The 24,703-nt window shown below is 34.5% G+C and overlaps 1 protein-coding gene across 2 annotated transcripts in view; it reads right to left on the minus strand.

The window, feature by feature from the left end:
* The window catches only part of LOC129912756 (dopamine D2-like receptor), a 315,611-nt gene that overhangs the window by 19,187 nt on the left and 271,721 nt on the right, over positions 1-24,703 (minus strand). Inside the window, exons 7-10 of one of the 2 annotated variants that reach the window (XM_055991153.1) lie at positions 19,813-19,865; positions 19,644-19,761; positions 5,518-5,652; positions 5,362-5,462 (exon numbers count right to left, since the gene is read on the minus strand). In XM_055991153.1, the coding sequence (XP_055847128.1) occupies positions 5,362-5,462; positions 5,518-5,652; positions 19,644-19,761; positions 19,813-19,865 (407 nt within the window). Of the gene's footprint in view, positions 1-5,361; positions 5,463-5,517; positions 5,653-19,643; positions 19,866-24,703 lie in introns of both variants that reach the window. The other variant, XM_055991152.1, reaches the window with a different exon arrangement.

Genomic DNA, 24,703 nt, shown 5'->3' on the forward strand with positions numbered 1-24,703 from the left:
CTAGAAAAGTTCAATCTGAAATTGGGAGGAGGAGGAGGTGGTTTAAGTGCGTTAAGAGTCCCACTTATCTATGAGCGCGCGTTTTCCGGTCCTAATAGAATCTTTTGAAGATTTCAGCACCTAATCACGGACAAAAAAAAAAAGAGTGTGTGTACACATATATACATATGTACACAGTGCCGGACTAACCATGTCATGGGCCTCTAGGCAAAATAATTCTTGGGCCCTTTTCCGATGCTTTTTCAATATCATAAGCTATTTTTAAGTTAGGTTAGAAATTTTGTGCAGGTAACTTACTAGAGACTAATCGGATATAATCTGGTGTCCTATCATGTCATTTTATAAATGTAAACTAAAAGTTTTGAAATAACTATAATAAATATTGCAGTGATATCTCAACAAAAAAATTTTAGCAACTTGATGGTTCACAGATAATTTTTATTAACGATAAGTTATTAGAAAATATCTTAGATTCAAAAGGTATAAGTAGTTATACCTATGCCGACTTTTCACGAGTCGATTGTCTCACGGCTTAAGTCGACTAGGACTCTAGTATGGGGATTGTCACTTTAGACGCGTGCGGCTTACGTTCACACGACTCGACTGACGCCAAAAAGCTTCGCCGCACGGCGAAAATCGACTCGTTATAAGTCGGCATTACGTTTTCATCAACTGGAAAGAGAAATCATACGAAAAAGTTTCAATTTTGATTTTATTATTATTATAGCCAAATAATACTCAAAACAGAGATTCGCAAAACAGTTCCAAAGCCGGAACGAACATGGAACGGTTCTTTTTTCGGTCAGAACTAGTTCCGCGGAACACTACATATCTAGAATTTAAGTTTTTTTCAGGAAAATGCATCAAAAAAAGAAATAGTATGATATTGAATATTTTTTCCTGATGACCGTTTAAAGCGACCAGAAAAACTTATGTCAGTTGACACAAACATAATCTACCTACTAGTTCCTGGAACTAGTTCCGCGGAACTATCTAGAATTTGAGTTTTTTTTCAGGAAAATGCATCAAAATAAGAAATAGTATGAATTTGAATATTTTTTCCTGATGGAAGACATAGAACTGGAACTATTAACGTAGTTCCACGTCCGTGAGCATGATTCATAAGAAAGTAGTTGTGGCTTTGGTTTGTGAATTTTTGGCGCTCAACGACAGAGACATATTCGCTTTCGTTTTGTTTCTTATTCTTCTTCTTCTTTCTTTCTTTTGTGTGTGGCTTTGTCTGAACGATGGAACTGTTTAAATTAATTTTGTGGAATGAGCTAGTTCCGAGTGAGGAACTAGTTCCAGGAACTATTTGGCTCCCAAACTACCCATCTCTAGTCTGAAAGGCGTCCATAACGCGTCCGAAACGCGTCCACAATGCGTCTGAAACGCGTCCGAAACGCGTCTGAAACGCGTCCAAAACGAGTCCAAAACGCGTCTGAAACGCGTCCAAAACGCGCTTGAAACGCTTCCTAAACGCGTCCAAAATACTTTTGAAACGAGCCCAAAACGCTTCCGAAACGCGTCCGAAACGCGTCCAAAACGCGTCCAAAACGCGTCCAAAACGCGTCTTAAAAGCGTCTGAAACGCGTCAAAAACGCGCCTGAAACGCGTCCAAAACGCGCCTGAAACGCGTCCAAAACGCGTCTGAAACGCGCCTGAAACGCGTCCGAAACGCGTCCAAAACGCTTCCGAAACGCGTCCGAAACGCGTCCAAAACGCGTCCAAAACGCGTCTTAAAAGCGTCTGAAACGCGTCCAAAACGCGCCTGAAACGCGTCCAAAACGCGTCTGAAACGCGCCTGAACCGCGTCTGAAACGCGTCCAAAACGCTTCCGAAACGCGTCCGAAACGCGTCCAAAACGCGTCCAAAACGCGTCTTAAAAGCGTCTGAAACGCGTCAAAAATGCGCCTGAAACGCGTCCAAAACGCGTCTGAAACGCGTCTGAAACACGTCTGAAACGCGTCAAAAACGCGTCTGAAACGCGTCCGAAACGCCTCCAAAACGCGGTTGAAACGCGTCCAAAATGCGTCTGAAACGCGTCCAAAACGCGTCTGAAACGCGTCCAAAACGCGTCTGAAACGCGTCCGAAACGCGCCAAAAATGCTTTTGAAACGAGCCCAAAACGCGTTCAAAACGCGTCTGAAACGCTTCCAAAACGCGTCCAAAACGCGTCCGAAACGCGTCCAAAACGCGTCTGAAACGCGTCCGAAACGCGTTTGAAATGCTTCTGAAACGCGCCCAAAACGCGTCCAAAACGCGTCCAAACGCGTCTGAAACGCGTCCAAACACGTCTGAAACGCGTCAAAAACGCGTCTGAAACGCTTCCGAAACGCGCCAAAAATGCTTTTGAAACGAGCCCAAAACGCGTTCAAAACGCGTCTGAAACGCTTCCAAAACGCGTCCAAAACGCGTCCGAAACGCGTCCAAAACGCGTCTGAAACGCGTCCGAAACGCGTTTGAAATGCTTCTGAAACGCGCCCAAAACGCGTCTGAAACGCGTCCAAAACGCGTCCGAAACGCGTCCAAAACGCCACTGAAACGCGTCTGAATCCGAAAAAAACAGGAAAAAATCCCTCAATCAGGCATCGCTGGGTCTTAAAGCGTCTGAAACGCGTCAAAAACGCGCCTGAAACGCGTCCAAAACGCGTCTGAAACGCGTCTGAAACACGTCTGAAACGCGTCAAAAACGCGTCTGAAACGCGTCCGAAACGCCTCCAAAACGCGGTTGAAACGCGTCCAAAATGCGTCTGAAACGCGTCCAAAACGCGTCTGAAACGCGTCCAAAACGCGTCTGAAACGCGTCCGAAACGCGCCAAAAATGCTTTTGAAACGAGCCCAAAACGCGTTCAAAACGCGTCTGAAACGCTTCCAAAACGCGTCCAAAACGCGTCCGAAACGCGTCCAAAACGCGTCTGAAACGCGTCCGAAACGCGTTTGAAATGCTTCTGAAACGCGCCCAAAACGCGTCCAAAACGCGTCCAAACGCGTCTGAAACGCATCCAAAACGAGTCTGAAACGCGTACAAAACGCGTCCAAAAATGCTTTTGAAACGAGCCCAAAACGCGTTCAAAACGCGTCTGAAATGCTTGCAAAACGCGTCTGAAACGCGTCCAAACACGTCTGAAACGCGTCAAAAACGCGTCTGAAACGCTTCCGAAACGCGCCAAAAATGCTTTTGAAACGAGCCCAAAACGCGTTCAAAACGCGTCTGAAACGCTTCCAAAACGCGTCCAAAACGCGTCCGAAACGCGTCCAAAACGCGTCTGAAACGCGTCCGAAACGCGTTTGAAATGCTTCTGAAACGCGCCCAAAACGCGTCTGAAACGCGTCCAAAACGCGTCCGAAACGCGTCCAAAACGCCACTGAAACGCGTCTGAATCCGAAAAAAACAGGAAAAAATCCCTCAATCTGGCATCGCTGGGTTGGGCCCTTCAGGATGGGATGGGAGTTATAATTCATTATAAACACATGTATAGAAGATCAGTGGTAGAAGTAGAAGATCATGTGGTAATTATAGTACTAGATCTACTCATGAGTAAACTACCACCTCCAATGGCTAATGTTTAATGATTTGTAAACGTTTTTTTATTCTTCTTTTTTCTTATTTTTACAAATACAAATGTAATGCTGTTTTTTATTGAAGGTACAACTCCAAGAAATTTTGTTTGTTCGTAGTAGAGGCGAGGGGCCCCTAGCTGAAGTGGGGCCCCTAGGCAGCTGCCTAGTTTGCCTTGAGGCTAATCCGGCACTGTATGTACACGCGACTGAAGTTATACTTGTCACTCAGTATATTAAATGAATTTCATTTGATATTTTTATTATTTTTGTTTTATATTATTATTAAAATAATCAAACAGCGTAATTTTTTAACAATCTCAGCTTATGGTATTCTTAGGAAATTTTTTGATGCTATCTCTGTACCTTAACCTAAAGAAATCTGACTTCCCTGAATATAGTTATGCATGAAAAATTCTTTATAATTGGAAATTAAGAATCTTCATACCAATTTCCGGGGCTAAATTTTTGAGAAAAAAAATTAAATTTTATCTACGAATGACCTCTGATGACCTCTGACCAATAGGTCGCGAGATATTTGCGAAAAACTTTTTGTGACCTTTTGACCCTTATAACTTTTTAAGCCGGCACGATATCAATGTCGATTTTTCACATCTTCATTACAACGCCGTAATAAAGGCGTATAACAAAATTCAGCCCAGCAGGAATTTTTCCGCAGATTTAACCCAAAATAACTGGACTTAGAGGGCTTGTTATTATTTTTAGATTTTTATTGTGACTGATTTTAACCAAAAATCATGTCGTAGAATGGTGTAGGAGTACCTATAAGACATTGTTTGAAATACATTTACAATGGTTTTCGTATTTTGGTATGATTATTCAATATAAAAATAAACATGTATATTAGACTGATTCAAAAAAAAATTTTTCTTCTTTCGTTCAAAGCATTGTTGAAAATATTGTTGGAAATGACGAAAAAAAAATACTGTAAAAGTTTCAGTCCTTAATGTTAACATTTAGTACCGCCGCATCGCAAATTTCTATTTCCCATACGATTTGTATGGGAAAGATTGTGTATTTGTGTTTAGAATTTTTTATCTTTTTAATGGGCCATCAAAAAGGCTAGATTTAATCATTTTCTTGTATAAAATTGAACGCTCTACAAAATTGCATTTATGAAATTTAAAAAAAACGGACGCGAAAAATTAATTAAAATAATTTTTAGTTGAAAACATGAATAATTCGAATTTATTGAAGAAATCTAAAGTGGTAGTATTAGGGGTTTGAGAGTTATATAAAAGGATCAGTGAAACCAAAACACAACATAGAATACAAATATTCAAAAATTTTGCCAAATTTTTTGAAAAACCTAATAATTTCGTCAAAAAATCGGAAAAAAATGAGAAAAAATTACTTTTTATATTTTAAAGTTGAATAACTTCGAAACGCGGGGGTAAACCAAAATGTAGAGCGGACAATTTTATAAAAGAAAATGATTTTGCCAAGCCTTTTGGATGAACCATTAAAAAAATAAAAAATTCTAAACACAAATACACAATCTTTCCCATACAAATCGTATGGGAAATAGAAATTTGCGATGCGGCGGTACTAAATGTTAACATTAAGGGCTGAAACTTTTACAGTAATTTTTTTTCGTCATTTCCAACAATATTTTCAACAATGCTTTGAACAAAAAAAAAAATTTTTTTTTTTGAATCAGTCTAATGTATATATAAGATATAAAATAATAAATTCAATATTGTGTTGTTAAATAACGGCATGTCATTTCGTAACTAATAAATTCAATTTATGGAAAAAATTAAAACAAAATAGGCTCACCTAAGACAATAGCTAAAGTTTTGGTCGCCTTGCGTTCTTTTTTAGCTGAAGACTTCTCTCGTTTCTTTTTTGACGCTTTATGAACCTTGTATATAGTGAACCTGTTAATACAGAAATTGGATATAATAAAAAAAAAATAATCTATTAAATTCGTACCTAGAAGCTTGTGAACTCTTTTTATTTTTACGTGATGAGGTTTTCGATGTCGCCGATAACGTTGAATCGTTGCGTGCTAATGTTATCGCTTCATCTGCTCCGCAGCGACCAAAGGACAAAGGTTTCATTGCCACACTAAAAAAAATAAAAACAATTTTTATACTAACATAATTTAGTGTTAAAATTGTGCAACTCGAAAAACTGCCGGTTAATTATTGTAGATATCGAGAAGTTATTGACCGCGTTCAACTTGATACCCAATGAACGGCAACACACAATAACAAAATTTTTGTTTATTTTATCTCCTATCCAGTTAAAACTAATTAAAACTAAAACTAATTAAAAGGTAAGCTTCTTATACTCATAAATTTTGTATGAGTATAAGAAGTTGACCTTTTAATTAATTTTATTGATACTGAGACCCATACAGTTCCAGCGCGTAGTTTTTACGTATAATTAATTTTTAACATAATATAGTGGAATTTATTTTTAATTAACAAATTAATGTTTTTTGGGAATGCTTGAATCTGAAGTTGTCCTGCTAAATTTCTCACGGCAAACATACGTAAATAAACTTTGTTTATGTTATTGACGTTTAAGAGCACCCGCACTGCCGCACTCTACAGACTTACTATCGAAAAAAAAAACAGTAAGATAATGCCAATTTTTTAAAGAAGAACAGTTATGGAAGTTGGTCAATATCTTATGGAAGTGAAGCATTGGTTCGACCATTGCATCTTAACATCGACCTAAATCCTTAACGGCTGGATGGGTTCGCTTGCAATAGTAAATTACTGTTATTCCAATTCTTTCATCAGCGTCGAAGCTGATGATGTTGCATTTTAATCATAAATCTGCATTTTAATTATTAAAAACTAGAAAAGACTTTTGATCATTTTTCACCAATGGAAAATTCATTAAGAAGTCGGCCAATAATTTGCCGATTGTTTAGTTTGAAGGCAATCGAGTAACAAAACAAACTTTAGCGTCGGCCGATACACTTAACCGTTCTAATTTGCGTAGGTAGGTACGCACTCATATATTTTCATACTGATCAAGAGCTCGACTATCGGTCGATAGAAAGTCTGTAATTTGCGGGGGTTCTTTCTTGAAACGTGAGGCTTTTTCATAAAAAAGGACTTATGTAAAATGGAAGAGAAAATTTATTGTAATCTTTGTCTCTTCGTCAGAAAACTTATGGCATTTACTGAAAAAGCGTCTTGCTTTAGCGCAAGAATGCAGCAAAGTAAGAGTATCGAAGTTGCGCCGAACAAAACTGGGCAACCATGTCCAGTCCATATGTCTCATCTTTAAAAAAAGACATCCCATGTCTTGCAAGAACTACCGCAGAACATCCTTCCTAGATGTTGCATATCAGGTATAAACCAACGTACTGTGTGGAGGCCTATCACAGTGAGCCTGAACAAGTTTAAGGTTGACCTAAAATGACGACAAAAACTAAAGATGAGGCTTTGTTCCTGAAGGCCTCAGCAATAATAATCCGTTTTTACCAAAATCGGATTAGCTTCCTTTTTCGAGATACCCCCCTTAAACGTGTTTTTTTCGAGAAAAATTCATATCAACGCAAGGCTCGACTACGATAACTTAGGCGCCGAGAATTGAAAACGGTTTTTAGTAGAGGTATTCAATACAATCATTTTTGGTCTTGGGAGGGAGGGTCTATGTCCCCCCATCTAGGAGGGAGGGGCAGTTTTCTAAAAAGTCAAGCAAAAAATTATTAAAAAACAATGGCAACATTAACAGTTATGAATGATACCTTTTTCAAAAGCTAGAATTTTACACTTAATTAAAGTTTTTAAACCAAGTTATTTTAAACAGTTGTTTTCGAAATAATCGATTCCAAAGTCAACAATTGTGAAAAAGAAGTTTAAAAAAAAATACATTGAATACTATTTTGTCAAGACTTTGGGTTTCATTACGGGATAAATTGATAAAGTAAACTACCTCAATAAATTCTTTATCAAATACTGAAAACAATATGTTTCTATACCTTCTAGTTTTTGAGAAAATTGAAAAATAGGAAAACTACTTTCTTTATCAGACTCACTAATGAGCGTTCTGGTACCACACTGGTACTAAGAAATTTTATTTTTAAGGTCCAATTTTAAATGGAAATAAAACAAATTCATGGAATCGAAGTAGATTAAGCACAGTACTTTTTAATTTTTGATAATGGCAAAGCAAAATAGCCAAGAAAATAAAAATAAGATAAAGAAAGTAGTTTTCGTATTTTTCAATTTTCTCAAAAACTAGAAGGCATAGAAACATATGGTTTTCAGTATTTGATAAGGAATTTATTGAGGTAGTTTACTTTATCAATTTATCCCGTAATGAAACCCAAAGTCTTGACAAAATAGTATTCAATGTATTTTTTTTAAACTTCTTTTTCACAATTGTTGACTTTGGAATCGATTATTTCGAAAACAACTGTTTAAAATAACTTGTTTTAAAAACTATAATTATAGACCGAGAGCCGACAGCATATTTTGGCAGTTTTGATATAACCGAAATTCGAGTGTGCACATATCTAGATATGCACCACAGTATGTCAACGGAACAAGTCTGGCAGTGATCTTTTTCAGCTTTCCCTTGCCAGACGCATCCAAAGTGCAGCAAAAAATCAATTTTTGGCGTTTTGGTATAACCGAATAAATGATACACCAAAAAATCATAAAAAATCCCCTGATTTCGAATCTGTGGGTACCGCAAGTTTCTTTTTCAGCTTTCCCCCCGCCAGACCGCTTTAAAGCATTTTTAAGTGCATTTTTCTAATAAAAAACGTAATTACTTATTTTCTGTTGGGTATAACCGTATGATGGTAACAAATTAAAATTCTATGTCTATTCCTGGTTTAGAAAATGTAAGTTTAAGCCAGTTTTGTTTCAGCCTACCCTCTGCCAGACGCCCTAAAAGGTATCTCAATAGTACGGGAAAGTTAGATTTAGCTATATGGGGCATGGGGGTCTGGGAAGAAATCCGAAATGCATTTTGACTTCAGGGCTCGAAAGGCATAAAGACACGAGTCGTAAACCAAATTTTGTTCAATCGCACTAAGAGTCATTTGGCCGCCATTTTTTTTTTAATACAAATTTTAGTTTTTCACATAACTCGCGTATTTTTGAACCTACAAAAAAAACAATGTATGACAAACTTGAAATAATTTAATTTTCTACAATATACAGGGTGTCCCAAAAGTAATGGATCAAACGAAATATGCTGATAGGCCAACTTTAGGGCTCTCAGAATTTGGTAACTTGTTCATCCCAAATCCTTACGGTTTTCGATTTAATGCCATTTTAGTGAAATTTCAAAAAATCCCGACTTTGCAACAGTATTTTGCCTCCTCCGCTCATAATTGATTTTTGTTTTTTACAATTCTTTCACTAAAACATTGCCTAATAATAATAAATAATTAATTGATCAAAAAATTATTTATTTCGTACGCCATTTTGCTGCAAATTAATAAACAGTTCCATGTTTTATAAAAACTCAATTTCTTACTTTTATTTCAGAACAACATCCTGAAAAAAATTTGTATGGTGTGACAATGGTTTATTATTTTGAAAACTTGCCGAGTTATTGCAGTTTTCAAAAATGCATAAAAGTTTCCAAAGTTAAAGTTAGAACTAAAGATATTACAATTTAAAAGCAACAAAACAGGGCTTTTTAGAGAAAAATAACAAAGAAAAATAAACACATTTTCTCGACTGTTGTTTGTTTATTTCTTTTTGAATAAAAGCCCCGATTTTTGTTTGTTATTTTGCTCTGAAAACCTCTGTTTTTTGCATTAAAATTGTAATATCTTTCGTTCTAATTACATCTTTGGAAACTTTTATGCATTTTTGAAAACTGCAATAACACGGCAAGTTTTCAAAATAATAAACCATTGTTACACCATACAAATTTTTTTCAGGATGTTGCTCTGAAATAAAAGTAAGAAATTGAGTTTTTATAAAACATGGAACTGTTAATTTATTTGCAGCAAAATGGCGTATGAAATAAAAAATATTTTGATTAAATAATTATTTCTTATTATTAGGCAATGTTTTAGTGAAAGAATTGTAAAAAACAAAAATCAATTATGACCGGAGGAAGCAAAATACTGTTGCAAAGTCGAGATTTTTCGATAATTCACAAAAACTGCATTAAATTGAAAACCGTAAGGATTTGGGATGAACAAATTACCAAATTCTGAGAGCCCTAAAGTTGGCCTATCTGCATATTTCGTTTGATCCATTACTTTTGGGACACCCTGTATGTTAAATAACATTTTTCGATTATCCCTTTGGTTTAAAAGTTAGGGTGTTTTTTTTTTTTTTAAACACGTCAAAAAGTGATTTTCTTATTTTTGTCATATCTCTTTTACTTGAGCGTTTTTTTTTAATTTGTTAGTTGTAAAAGTTGTAGATCTTTTAATTACCTTCATTTGTTACCATATTGGTTTTTCGATTTGACAGACCGTTTTCGATCTGTAGGCAAAAAACTTCAAAAAATTGCAATTTTTTGTATAGGGACAAACAAAATGATTCTTGGTGCGGTTGTACAAAAAGTGGTTTTAGACTCTTTCGATTCCTGGGTTTATGCTCTTTTAATCCCTGAAGTCAAAATGCATTTCGGATTTTTTCCCAGACCCCCCCATATAGCAAAATCTAACTTTCCCGTACTATTGAGATACCTTTTAGGGCGTCTGGCAGAGGGTAGGCTGAAACAAAACTGGCTTAAACTTACATTTTCTAAATCAGGAAAAGGCAGAGAAAGTTAATATTTGGCCATCATATGGTTACTCTAAACAAAAAAATATTATTTCAATTTTATAAGAAAAAAACAGAAACTAGGTGTTTTGTTCTATGGAAAAACCTGTTTGGGAAACCTTTAAGGGCGTCTGGCAGAGGGAAGGCTGAAAAATAGCTGGCTAAAACTTATATTTTCTAGACCTGGAATAGACATAGAATATTAATTTGTTACCATCATACGGTTATACCTAACAGAAAATAAGTAATTAGGTTTTTTATTAGAAAAATGCACTTAAAAATGCTTTAAAGCGGTCTGGCGGGGGGAAAGCTGAAAAAGAAATTTGCGGTACCCACAGATTCGAAATCAGGGGATTTTTTATGATTTTTTGGTGTATCATTTATTTGGTTACACCAAAACGCCAAAAATTGATTTTTTGCTGCACTTTGGATGCGTCTGGCAAGGGAAAGCTGAAAAAGATCACTGCCAGACTTGTTCCGTTGACATACTGTGGTGCATATCTAGATATGTGCACACTCGAATTTCGGTTATATCAAAACTGCCAAAATATGCTGCCGGCTCTTAGACTAGACCGAGAGCCGGCAGCATATTTTGGCAGTTTTGATATAACCGAAATTTGAGTATGCACATATCTAGATATGCACCACAGTATGTCAACGGAAAAAGTCTGGCAGTGATCTTTTTCAGCTTTCCCTTGCCAGACGCATCCAAAGTGCAGCAAAAAATCAACTTTTGGCGTTTTGGTATAACCGAATATATGATACACCAAAAAATCATAAAAAATCCCCTGATTTCGAAACTGTGGGTACCGCAAGTTTCTTTTTCAGCTTTCCCCCCGCCAGACCGCTTTTAAGCATTTTTAAGTGTATTTTTCTAATAAAAAAACCTAATTACTTATTTTCTGTTAGGTATTACCGAATGATAGTAACAAATTAATATTCTATGTCTATTCCAGGTCTAGAAAATATAATTTTTAGCCAGCTATTTTTCAGCCTTCCCTCTGCCAGACGCATCCAAAGTGCAGTCAAAAATCAACTTTTGGCGTTTTGCTAGGTATAAATCGAATAAATGATACACCAAAAAAATCATAAAAAAATCCCCTGATTTCAAAAAAGTGGGTGCCAGAATGTTTTTTTTCAGCTTTCGCCCCGCCAGACCGCTTTGAAGCATTTTGAAATGCATTTTTCCAATAAAAATAAAATGACTCTTGGTGAGTTGTACAAAATGTGGTTTCAGACTTTTTCGATCCCTGGGTTTATGCTCTTTCGAGCCCTGAAGTCAAAATGCATTTCGGATTTTTTCCCAGACCCCCATATAACAAAATCTAACATTCCCGTACTATTGAGATACCTTTTAGGGCGCCTGGCAGAGGGTAGGCTGAAACAAAACTGGCTTAAACTTACATTTTCTTAAACAGGAAAAGGCAGAGAAAGTTAATATTTGGCCACCATATGGTTACTCTAAACAAAAAAATATTATTTCCATTTTATAAGAAAAAAACAGAAACTAGGTGTTTTTTGTATGGAAAAACCTGTTTGGGAAACCTTTAAGGGCGTCTGGCAGAGGGAAGCCTGAAAAATATCTGGCTTAAACTTATATTTTCTAAAACAGGAATAGACATAGAATTTTTATTTGTTACCATCATACGGTTATACCCAACAGAAAATAAGCTATTAGGTTTTTTATTAGAAAAATGCATTTCAAAATGCTTCAAAGCGGTCTGGCGGGGCGAAAGCTGAAAAAAAACTTCTGGCACCCACATTTTTGAAATCAGGGGATTTTTTATGATTTTTTGGTGTATCATTTATTCGGTTTATACCTAGCAAAACGCCAAAAGTTGATTTTTGACTGCACTTTGGATGCGTCTGGCAGAGGGAAGGCTGAAAAATAGCTGGCTAAAAATTATATTTTCTAGACCTGGAATAGACATAGAATATTAATTTGTTACCATCATTTATTCGGTTAGATATACCAAAACGCCAAAAGTTGATTTTTTGCTGCACTTTGGATGCGTCTGGCAAGGGAAAGCTGAAAAAGATCACTGCCAGACTTTTTCCGTTGACATACTGTGGTGCATATCTAGATATGTGCATACTCAAATTTCGGTTATATCAAAACTGCCAAAATATGCTGCCGGCTCTTAGACTATTATGATATAACTGATAATCGTTTATGTTCTTTAAATGTACTTGAAAACATTACTTCACCGCAAGTAGAGTTAAATAAGAAAACAAAATTTGTTATTGACTTCAATTTATTGCGCGAAAAAGTAAGGTTTGAATTCTGGGAAGCAGGTTTTTCAAAAAGCGATCCTTCTGAGGCTTATGATCAATTTATTATAATCTTGCGTAAACATATTGAAAATTCTAAAAAAAGCTTAATAATCTCAAGCAGAACTAAATTCTTAAAGCCTTGGATGACATCGCATTTGTTAAAGCAAATTAAACTCAAAAATAGCATTGCTATTAAGTGTAAAAAACATCCACTTAACTCGAATTAAAAAAAGTATTATTACCAACTTTGCAAACGGGTAAAAACACTAATCAGTAGTTCTCGTGATTCTTATTATACAAACCGCTTAAATCAATATCGGGGTAATACGAAAAATGAATGGCAGGTTGTTAACTCTATTTTGGGGAAGCAATCAAGATCGAATGAGATTTCGAATATTATTTCAAATAATGTTATTATTTCTGACTCGCGTGTAATAGCTAGTAGTTTCAACGATTATTTTGTTAACATTACCGAAACTTTGAAAATAAATGTACCCCATCACTCGAGCTACAACTGCATAATTGCAAATAATTTAAAAAGAGATAACGTTGAAATGAATAGCTTTTGCTTTAATGAATTCTCACCAGGTGAAATACATAAAGTAATACAGAGTATGCAAAATAAGAATTCTTGTACCAGTGATGGTTTATCTGTTGTTATATTGAAAAAAATATCTTGGGAGGTAGTAGATGTCTTGTGTTACATATTCAATTTAAGTGTTAAAAAAGGGGAGTTCCCTAATTCATTGAAAATTGCTGAAGTAATTCCACTTTTTAAAAAAGGTAACCGCAAGAATATAGGTGATTACAGGCCCATCTCGCTACTTCCTACGATCTCCAAACTTTTTGAAAAACTTGTAAAGGCACGCATGGTTTCTTTTATTGAAAAAATCAAATTCTTCTCAGAAGATCAATTCGGATTCCGTTCATGTAGAAGTACTGAAGATGCAATCTTAAAAGTGTCTTGTGAACTATTTAAGTCTATTAATGATAATCAGTCTACGATGGCATTGTTCATTGACATGACAAAGGCGTTTGACATGGTCGACCACGAAATTCTTTTAACTAAACTGTATAATGCTGGTTTTAGAGGTCTTATTTATGAATGGTTACAGTCGTATCTTATTGGAAGGGAGCAAAGAGTTCTAGTTAATGGAATTTTTAGTAATGTGCAAATGTTGAAGAATGGTGTGCCTCAAGGCTCTGTCTTAGGTCCTTTACTTTTTTTAGTTTACATTAACTCACTTTTCTATCAAGATTTTTCTGGAAACCGTAGTGCTTTTGCAGATGACATAGCTCTTACCTACGCCGAATCTACATATTTTCAATGTATTGCCACCATAAATAAGGATTTACAATTGCTGAGAGCCTGGTTTGCATATCATAAATTAATTATAAGTGATAAAACCAAAATAATGTGTTTTAAGCTGTCTGATGATTTTCCTAAGGATTTTGAGTTGTTTTTCCATTCCCACGAATGTCAGAAGTTTGTCTTACCTATGCATCAGTGTGGTATGAACAACTTTCTAATTTGCAATCAGTGCTCTGTAAACTGTTTTTAAATTGAGCGAGTAGATTCTTTTAAGTACTTGGGAGTTCTTTTTGACTGCAACCTTAACTGAAAAGTTCATGTGCAATCTCTAAAAACTTACATGCATCTTTTTACACGTAAGATTTACTTGTTGAGACCATTTTACTCTAAAAAAGTTTTAACTATGATCTACCACGGACTTGCTCAGTCAAAATTCCAATACGGTTTAGTCAGCTGGGGAGGCGCCTATATGAATACTTTTAGATCTCTTTTGATTGCCCAAAAGCATATAATTCGTATAATTTGTTTTAAAAATAAACGTACTTCTAGCTGGCCCCTTTTTTTGCGAGCTGAGAATACTACCATTGCGCCATCTATATATTTTTAAAGTTTTAAAAGAGTTCTATAAACAAAGCGGTAATATTCCAAGCAGAAACTCATCAATATACAATCTACGAGTTAATAATTTAGCACTTGTCAACACTCCATTTCCACACAATACACGTTTTATGACTTTTTATTTAATGACCTCGCGAACAATTTTCAATAATCTTCCAATTTCAATTAGAACTACCAACAACTTTCATTCTTTTTTAAGAAAAATAAAGGATTGGCTTTTCACTATAAACCAAACCGATATTGAACTAATTTATAAAATAAGATCTTAAACTGCAAAAAGATTCTTTTATCTTGTTTTGATATATTAGTTGCATTATTGTTTTACTTTTTTCTTTTAAAGTAATTTTAGCTTAAATTTTGTTTTTATTGGGTTAATGATAAATTTATGCTCAAAGAACAACTGTTAGTACCCCACGTCAGTTTTTCTTATAGCTCGAAAAAAATATTTTTTGCTGGTCATTCAACACTAACAATATAGTTGCTAAGGAATGGCCCATACTTTTATTCTATTTACTCTTAAAATTTCTACTTAAATTATTTAACATTGTAAAATTTAGCATTTAAGTGAAAATTGAATAAAATAAATTTTGAATTTGAAATGGGACTTAATTGGTTTATCAGAAACAAGATTATTTTGTCAGGAAATCCTAGAATTGGACAACGAGATTTTTTGCTATATAGGAGAAACTAAAGGTTTATATGGCGTCAGCTTTATAATAAAGAAACATTTAAAAAAAGACATAATAAGCATACGATTGTTCAACGAGAGGATATGTTCTATTACTCTTAAAGTTGAAAACACAAAACTGACTGTTATACAAATTAACGCTCCTACAGAGAAAGCCTCGGATGAAGAACTTGAAACTTTTTATGATAAACTAGACTCTGCTTACCAAGAGACCAAATCGGAATTGATGTATATTATAGGAGACTTTAATGCCAAAATTGGAAAAAAAGAAGATGACGAAAATAAAATAATTGGTAAATTCGGATATGGACAGCAAAACAAAAGAGGCGAACGGCTCTTGTCATCGCTGTATGAGACGAATATGAGCTTTGGAAATTCGTTCTTCAAGAAACATGAAAAGAATAAATGGACATGGAGATCACTAGATGGAAGAACAAAAAATGAAATTGCTCTAATATTGACCAAAAAAATATCAACATTAGCAGACGTCTCAGTAATTAATAATTTCAAATTTGACAGCGATCACAGATTAGTAAGAGCCAAACTAAAAAATAGACCATCAAACATTAAGAAGAAACAAAAAAACACTAAGTATGCCAAGAAATATAGAGAATGAACGAATACAGAATTATAATGATGTACTCTCCGACAAAATAATAGAACATATTGATTTAGACAACATCAGCAACAATATTCAGACAATATACAATACACTGGAACATATTATAAAGTCAACTGCCAAAAGCACGATAATGAACGCCATATCCTGTAAAATTGACAAAATCTCACCTGATACAAAACAACTCATCGATTTAAGAGAAACCTTAAGAAATAAAACAAATCTTACAGAATTGGATAAACAAGAACTCAAAAATCTTAGGAAAACTATTAAGACAAAATCTAGTGAAGACATTCAAAATTATAACGAAACAACAATTAAACATAAACTTCAAAACACTAAATCCATTAAAAAGATGAAAACATTTTTGAACAAAGAAAAAGAATGGATCATTTCCATGAATAACAAGACGAAAACGATAACAAAAAGAAAAGATATAAATGAAATAGCGACATCCTTTTTCGAATCATTATTTAACTCAAGCATTGAACCAAACGATCAACTCAGCCTAAATTTTTCTCCGGATAATAATTCAACACCAACTTTATTTCATTTTACATCGAAATATCTATTGACAACATGAAAAATGAAAAAAGCCCAGGAAATGACGGAATAGAAGCCGAAATGCTTAAATATGGCAAACTTGCTCTTACACCAATATTGACGAAATTATTTAACGAAATTTTAAAAACACAACAAATTCCAAAGCAATGGCAAGAAAGCACCATCATTCTACTGCATTAAAAAGGAAACAAAGCTGATATTTCAAACTATCGACCCATCAGCATAATCAGTGCCGGCTTAAGCGCTACCGGCGCCGTTGGGCAAAATTGCAAGTGGCGCCTCTCAAAAAAAAAAAAATCATTTAAACATTTTTTTTTTAAATCACAAAAAAAAAACAAAAGCAGATTATGTCTTACCTCTGTAATGCATTTATTAACAATGTGCAGTTTATTAGAGTACATAAGGTTAACTTAAAAAAAATTAAATATTTATGTCATTTAGGCTCAATTGACAATTTTACCTTTATCTCTGACTTTTTTGTTTAAACACATTTAAAGAGTAGGTACAGTTGGTTTTATTTGAACAATATTTTTTCAAAAACTTTTTCAACTAAGTACATTAATGTCGTTTTCGATTGGAATCACTCAATGATTCACTCATTCTGAAATCCAATACAAAAATTCGAATCTCTTCCACCCAATTCAGAAATTTAATATCTGTATTGGTGAAAAATAAAATAATTTTTTGTTTTTTTTTTCACTAGGAGAATAAAAAACTTGCAGCAGGCTTCTGAATGATTCCGGACGCCAATCGAAAACGACATACCTTTAAAAGTATTAGGTTTGTTCGTTGTGAGCTCTAGGGCACTCTGGGTCGCTCCGAATTCGTTGTCAAGCGTTTTTTGTAGCTCCCTTTTCAACCAGAGTTATTTCCTCTCTGTTCAATGTTCGCTGAAGAAACTAAAGCTCTGAGGTGTTCGATGTAAAATGAAAACCCGAGAAACTCTGATTTTTTTGACAGTTAATTGACATGACTTAGAGTGCCGTGGAGCCCCCCCTCCGACGAACAGACCTATTTTTTTTATTCTCACACACAAACGTAGTTTTTATGAGAAATGGAGAAGCTGTCAATTTTTGGCTGGGTTTTGGGTTTTCGGGATTTTGGTTTTTCGGGATTTTGGGGTTTCGGGTTTTTGGGTTTTCGGGATTTAGGGTTTTCTGGAAATTACCAGCTATGATTTAGTGATGTATATAATAGGGGCGCCTTTGCAAAAATTAAATTGGTTGGACGAATATTAGGATTGCTTTAGTCTTTCAAAAGAAATTGGGGCGCCTTGTTCTTCAAAGATTAACGAAGATTTTGGACACCATTGTCCTTCCGGAAGCCAAACAAACTAACCCAAAATTGGGGGGCACCTTCATTCTTCAAAAAGTTTAGGACAAACAATACGAGCGCCGTTGAAAATGTAAAATAGAAAAAAATTGGGGCGCCTTTGTGAATGTAAAAAAAATAAAACATCGATTGGAAAGACTTCGTTATTTATATAACTTTTGTAAAAGTTCGGGGCGCCTGCGGCGCCCCTCAATTCTTGCGCCCCTGGGCGACGGCCCAGGCTGCCCCCCCTAAAACCGGCTCTGAGCATAATATCGACAATATATAACCTTTTCTCAAAGACTCTTCATAAGATAACGAAACAATCTCTCAATGACAATCAACCTCGGGAACAAGCTGGTTTTAGAGAAGGATACTCGACTTCAGACCATCTGCACACAATTAACCAACTAACAGAAAAATATAACGAATATAAAAAACCACTCTATCTGCTTTTTATTGACTTTACCAAAGCTTTTGACACAGTGGAACACAACAGTATTTGCACCGCACTTAGAAACCAACAAATTCATCCCGACTTTATAAAGACAATGAAAAATATCTATCAAAATAACAAAGCGAAGATAAAGACCGATAAAATTGGAAGGTACTTCAATGTGAAGAGAGGAGTTCGACAAGGAGATCCACTCTCCCCACCACTGTTTTCTGCAGTGCTTGAAGACGTTTTTCAACAACTAAGATGGGACAAATATGGACTTGATATATGGGGACAAAAACTTAACAACTTAAGATTTGCAGACGATGTCGTTCTTCTTTCAGATTCACCAGACGATATACAATCAATGGTAAATGAACTTTCAATTACATGTAAATTCTATGGACTATCCCTCAATTTGACGAAAACAAAAGTCATGACAAATCATATAAAAATAGATATATTAATTTTTGAAAACAAAATAGAATATGTGGACGATTTTATCTATCTTGGCCAAGTCAAGTCATTCTCTAATCAGGAGGAAAAGGAAATAAACCGTAGAGTAGAAAACAGTTGGAAGCAGTATTGGAACGCCAAACAAATACTTGATTCGAAGCTTAGTGACGACATGAAAAAATATATCTTGGACTCTACAATCCTACCAACAATGACATATGGATTAGAAACACTAGGATTAACAACCAATTTACATGAAAAACTAAGAATCTGTCAGACAAAAATTGAACGAAAGTTGCTGAACATTAGACTAGTACAAAGAATAAAAAATGAAGATATTAGAAAAATAACAAAAATAACTGACGTAATTCAAAGAACAAAACGATTAAAATGGAGCTGGGCCGGACATATATCGAGAATAGAAGATCAAAGATAGACAAAGTTGGTAACTAAGTGGATACCCTCAGACGAAAAACGACCTAACTATTTTAACTATTTTTTATTTCATTTTATTCATAATATTTGTATATTAACTATCGATCTAATTGTTAAACTGTAAAATTTAGTGGCGAATAAAGCTTTTAATAATAATAATAATGATAGCTGATAGGTGGTGTTCTTTAAGAAGAATATAATAAAACGTAAAAGCAAAAACTACGAAAACAGCTTATATTTTCAAGAACCGAAATAAAATATAAAAATATTTTTTTAACGGGAAATTTTGAATTTGATCTTTAAAAGTACCTTACTAAAACATTTTAAAAAAAGATGATTTAACTCGAGAGAAAATAATTTTATGTAAGAGTTGAAAATTTCCCATACAAATTTGTGTGGGGAAAGTATGACCCTAGAGGCACGGGTTAATGACCTCCAAAAATTTGTTTTTGCTTAACTCCCCTTATGTAGGCCCTAAACTTTCGATCTAGGGAGTGTCTCCCCCGAAAACATCACTTTGGGGAAATAACGGACACCCTAATAAATAAATAAATATACACGTTAAACCTTTGAATGTTTCGTATTCATATTCATATCGTTAGACCCGGGTTACAAATTTATTAAATTATAATCTTACGTACCTGAGTGCAGACTCGCTCTTTTGTGAATCATCTATACCATAACGGTTGCCGGTGAAATTCGACTTTTTTAAACTCCCACTTGGCATGGGGCTATCGGGCGGTGAATTTCCAGATGTGCCTGCAAGGACATCGTCAACGTTTGAGGGGGCATAACCAGAATCATGATTACCATTTGGGTCCGCTATACCAAGTTGCGGGTGTGTTGTGATCTGAGCTACTACACTGGTTATATATAGGCAAATGATAGTAATTGACATCATCAGTTTCAACGAATTTGCCAAAGGGTTGTTAGTGGGTCGTTGGAAATATGAAAAGAAAAAATGTCATTATTAAGAACAATTCCAAAATTCATTTTACAAATATTTCAACATATATTGGAATATTCTGCGAAATTCAATTTAAGTTAACATTTTTTTATATTAACTGGTTATATTGGTACTTTTCCAAAAATTTCCTGCTTAATTTGTAAAGTAAATGATAACTGGGACTTTTAAAGAAAGTTTAGGTTGTGTGTGAAATTTTCTCACATATGTGGTCATATTCTAAGAGATTAGCAAGAGCTCAGAGTTCGAGCTGACTAATTTTTTAAAATTATTTAAAATAAGAAAAAAACTAGAATCATACGGGCTTTAGTAAACATACATATACATATCTACCTGAGAAAACTGAAATTTTGCCAAAACCAGTATGATACTTCTTTTTACTTGCTCAATAGGGCAAGTATTGGTTTCGTGTCGAAAAAAAAATTGAGGTTTTAATCAAAACCAACATTACGATGATGGAGAACTCCGAAAAAGTGGGTCTCGCAATTCCGTCCGTGCGTCTGTGCGTCTGTGCGTCCATCTGTACACATTTCCACAGCCTAAACGGGTGGACGGATTTTCTTTAAATTTGGTACAGATGATTTTTATGGAATTTTGAAAGTTGGTTTTTTTTTGTTTTTTTTTTATCTCGTTTAGAAAGTGTACCCCCCATACAATTTTTTTTTAAAACCAAATAACTCGAAAACGGCTCTAACGATTTTGATTAAACTTTACAGACGTAGTATTCAAAGCTAATGCATTAAAATTGCATTTTTATTTTTTCAAAAAAAAGTCAAATAAAAAAATTTTTTTTTTTCATTTAAAAAAATTTTGCCTTAAATGTCGGCTCTTCCCCGATATCAATTTTTTTTATTTATATAGAGCCAGCTCCTAAAATCTTCAAGTAAACTAACATAAAAGTGCTTTGAACTGCAAGAGCAAGTACGTGCGACCCCAGTCGTGCATTTTATTTTCTTACTTTTAATAATTTAAAAAAGCAAACTGAGCAGTATGACATGTTTAAAATGCCAAATCACACGAAGTGTGAGCGCGTTAACAAAATAAACAAAAAACAAAAATGTCACAAAAAAAGTTTAAAAATGAACTAAAAAACAAAAAATTACATAGTTTGCTTTTTTCATTCATTTTTCAGTTAAAACGAAACAGATACACTCGCGCAGTCTCAAATGTCAATTTATGTAAAATAAACAACAAACAAAAGTCAATAAAAAGTTAAATAAATATTGATTGTGTTCTTTATTATAATTACAAAGCGCAGGAAATTTGTTTATTTATAATATTCAAATTTTCCACGCACATAATTAAACTAGGGTTGTCTATTTTATACACAAATTAAATATTTTATACAAAATCAAATGAAATAAAAAAAATCAATTAATTTGTTAGCTTTCCAGCTATAAATGTCATAAAAAGCTAAAAATTGGCTGACAAAATTAAACTTACTTAGTTTTTTGGAAAATTTTTAGTACTTTTTTTGCTAATATCGTTTACGCTCTCACTCTTCATATGATTTTGTATTCGAAACGTTTTGTACGTTTTTTTGTGTTAAGCGCCCCGGGCGCCAAATCTAAGAGGCCCTAAATCAAGTTCTACTAACACTGTATATTTCCAGAATTCATATTTTACCGCGGCGCTACGCTACGCATGTAAACACTCCCTTATTATCGGAAGATATGTTATCTAAAGTGAACGGGACACTCTACACGTCATAACAAACATTCTTTCTCTTAAATATTGCGAGTTGTATTCGTGTTGGGTTATGGGCGCGTTTATTTACATTTAACATCGATTTTAATAGAAGTACAGTTCTTCTTTTGCAGTGTTTTATCAGGGTTTTTATGCTCAATTTGGTGGGACACATAGTTGGGCATGGGATGTCTTGAAACAACATGTCACAATCACGGTCAACCCTCAGTCTTGTACTAGATGAAGTGCCAATGCAGCAGAAGTAAATAATATATGTATCTTCCCAATTTTATAAAGCAATAACAGGTCTTGAAAAAACCCCAAAATACGTCTTCTGAAACCGTGGACTCAAAACAAGATACAGCCTTGATCATCAGTGGCCCCTGATCAGTGCTGTTGAAAAATTTGATTTTCTGGTTCTGTTCCTCTTAAGAGCGAAGATCCTCCCTTCTATTGACATAATGCAGACAATATTTCAGACTTCACCCCTTTTACCCATAGCCGGCGAACCGGGTAGCCGGTTTTTCTTCATACGTTTTCAATTTATTAGTGTGAAGGCGCCCATAAGAACGTGTACCTAGCAACCGGCTATCCGGGCCGTTTGCCCGGTTCCCGGCTATGTGTGAAATGGGTCTTAAGGTATCAGCATTTACAAAATGGAAAAAATACTTGAGACATTGTCAGATTACATAAGAGAGTGTAGAATTAGTCTTTCCGACATAGTCATAGCTTAAAACCTTTGGGCGCAACGATTTAAAAAAAAGTAGAGTTAGAAAACTGAAGACACCAATTGATGTTTCCGATGACGCTGCTCTCGATATCTACCAACTAACAAAACTCTTTTTGGTTGAGCTTTTGGACATTCTTTGCTCGAAATTTCTACTCGCTTTGCTAGCTTGAGAGTGCTGAATGAGCTATGAGCGCTTCTTTTTTCACTTCAGAATTTTTCAGAATCAAAATCAATGAAACAAAATCTTCACATATTTAGAAATAAACATTCCACGATAGACCAAGTTTATAGAATAACGGATGTAATAGAAAAAGCATTAGAAGAAAAACAAGTATATTCAGCTATATTCATAGATATTGCTCAAGCTTTTGACAAGGTTTGGCATGACTTGAGTACAAACTGCAAAGGGATCTTCCCAGGCAGTACTATGAAATATTAAAATCGTACATCTCAGACCGATTGTTTAGAGTAAGGTACGATCAAGAATATTCTGAATTGAAGAAAATAGAAGCCGGTGTTCAACAAGGAAGTGTCCTAGGTTCTACCCTGTATTTACTATACACAAGGGATAACTCAGTTGGCAATCACACAATAATGGCTACTTATGATACCGCAATTTTGGTACCCGACAAAAGTGTCTCTAAGATAGCAGTAAAACTACAAAATGCCGTCGACACAGTGAGAGCTTGGACCGAAAAATGGCGTATCAAACTCAATGAAACTAATTCTTCACATATAAACTTTACAAATAAAAGGATAAACAATATTCCAATATTCATTAATAATCAAGGTGTACCATACGCCAATACCGCCAAATACCTTGGAATGACCTTGGATGCAAAGCTAAAGTGGAAAAACTACATCAAAAAGAAAAGAGAAGAACTAAACATTAAATATAGAAAAATGTACTGGTCACTTGGTAACAACTCTGATTTATCAACCCTAAACAGTATAAATGTACACATCACAAAAATTCGATCTAAGCCCACGAATGTTGGCATAATCGACCCTGAATGTACCTACCATTTAAATATACCAAAACTTTTAAAAACCTTATCCGACAATTACCTATATTGTATATGTTATATAAATTCCAATTTGAGCTTCAACAAAACAAATTATCACTAGTGTTATGCCTTAGTGACAATTTGTATCGATCCGCCCCTGGTTATTTATCAACACACACAATAATCTATCTGGAATCAAACTGATAACGATTACGGCATTTTGAGAAGAGGTTCCACTCGCGAAACCACAATCGTTATCAAGTCAGACATGTTGTTATTTTTTTTTCTTTTATTTCGGGAGAGGTATTGCGGTGTTGTTGTTGTTGTATATTTTTCTTTTGTTACACTCGCGATTATATTGAGAGATTTAATTTTGTTTTTGCATTTATTTATTTTATTTTTTAATTTGAATAGGGCTATTGATTTTTTTTTTAATATATTATTTTTTCGGAGGAATTTTATTAAAATAATTAGTTGACATAAAAAAAAAACACTATTGGACTATGAACAATTAGTGACACGAGACACTTTTCTTTTCCGACGGGACAAGACTTAAGACTGGGTTCCCTTTTTCAGCAAAGTCAAATCTCATGTAAAAGCATTTGTGTGTATTAGTGAATGTGTTTCGCTCTCTCGCCATCGAATTCTCTGAGTTTTTACTCTCAGGATGTTGGTTATGGTTTTCATTCATTGTCTCTTTGTGAGATCGCCATCGCACTCACGCGTGCGGGGTGACATGCAAATGGATGTAGGTATCAGAGAACCAAACGAGTCGAGTATTGTTTACGAACATCGAGTACTTACTCGAAAAAAAACGATCTCGAACAAACAGAATCAACACAACTCAAATATGTTCGAGCTTTCCTGTTTAGGAGTATGATGACTCGTAAGTAATCCTACATTTCAAACGAGTTCAAACGATCATTTTTCTTTTCGAGTATAATCGAGTAAAATGATCGTGAACAAAATGTTTATGATCAATGTGATCGAAATTACTCGAACTGGAAAGGAAATGTTCAAAGTGTTCGAGGGTGGTTTTTCTTGTAGCATAAATAAAAGAGAATCAGTTTGGTACACAAAAGCAAGTTACATTTGTCTTATTTAAATTAATTAATTTGACAAGATAATGAAATGAATAAAAACATATTAGAATAAAATTAAAGTAAATACAGAAAAAAAAGAAAAATTAAATAAAACTTAATGCTAGATAAAAAAAATTAAATAAATTAAATTAAGTTAAAAATTATGACACTTGTATTTATGAAAAAAAAAGCATTTATATTGGATTTATCTTTAAGTTTGAATTCGCAATCA

The sequence above is a fragment of the Episyrphus balteatus genome, chromosome 2, assembly GCF_945859705.1.
Source record: "Episyrphus balteatus chromosome 2, idEpiBalt1.1, whole genome shotgun sequence".
NCBI lineage: Eukaryota > Metazoa > Arthropoda > Insecta > Diptera > Syrphidae > Episyrphus > Episyrphus balteatus.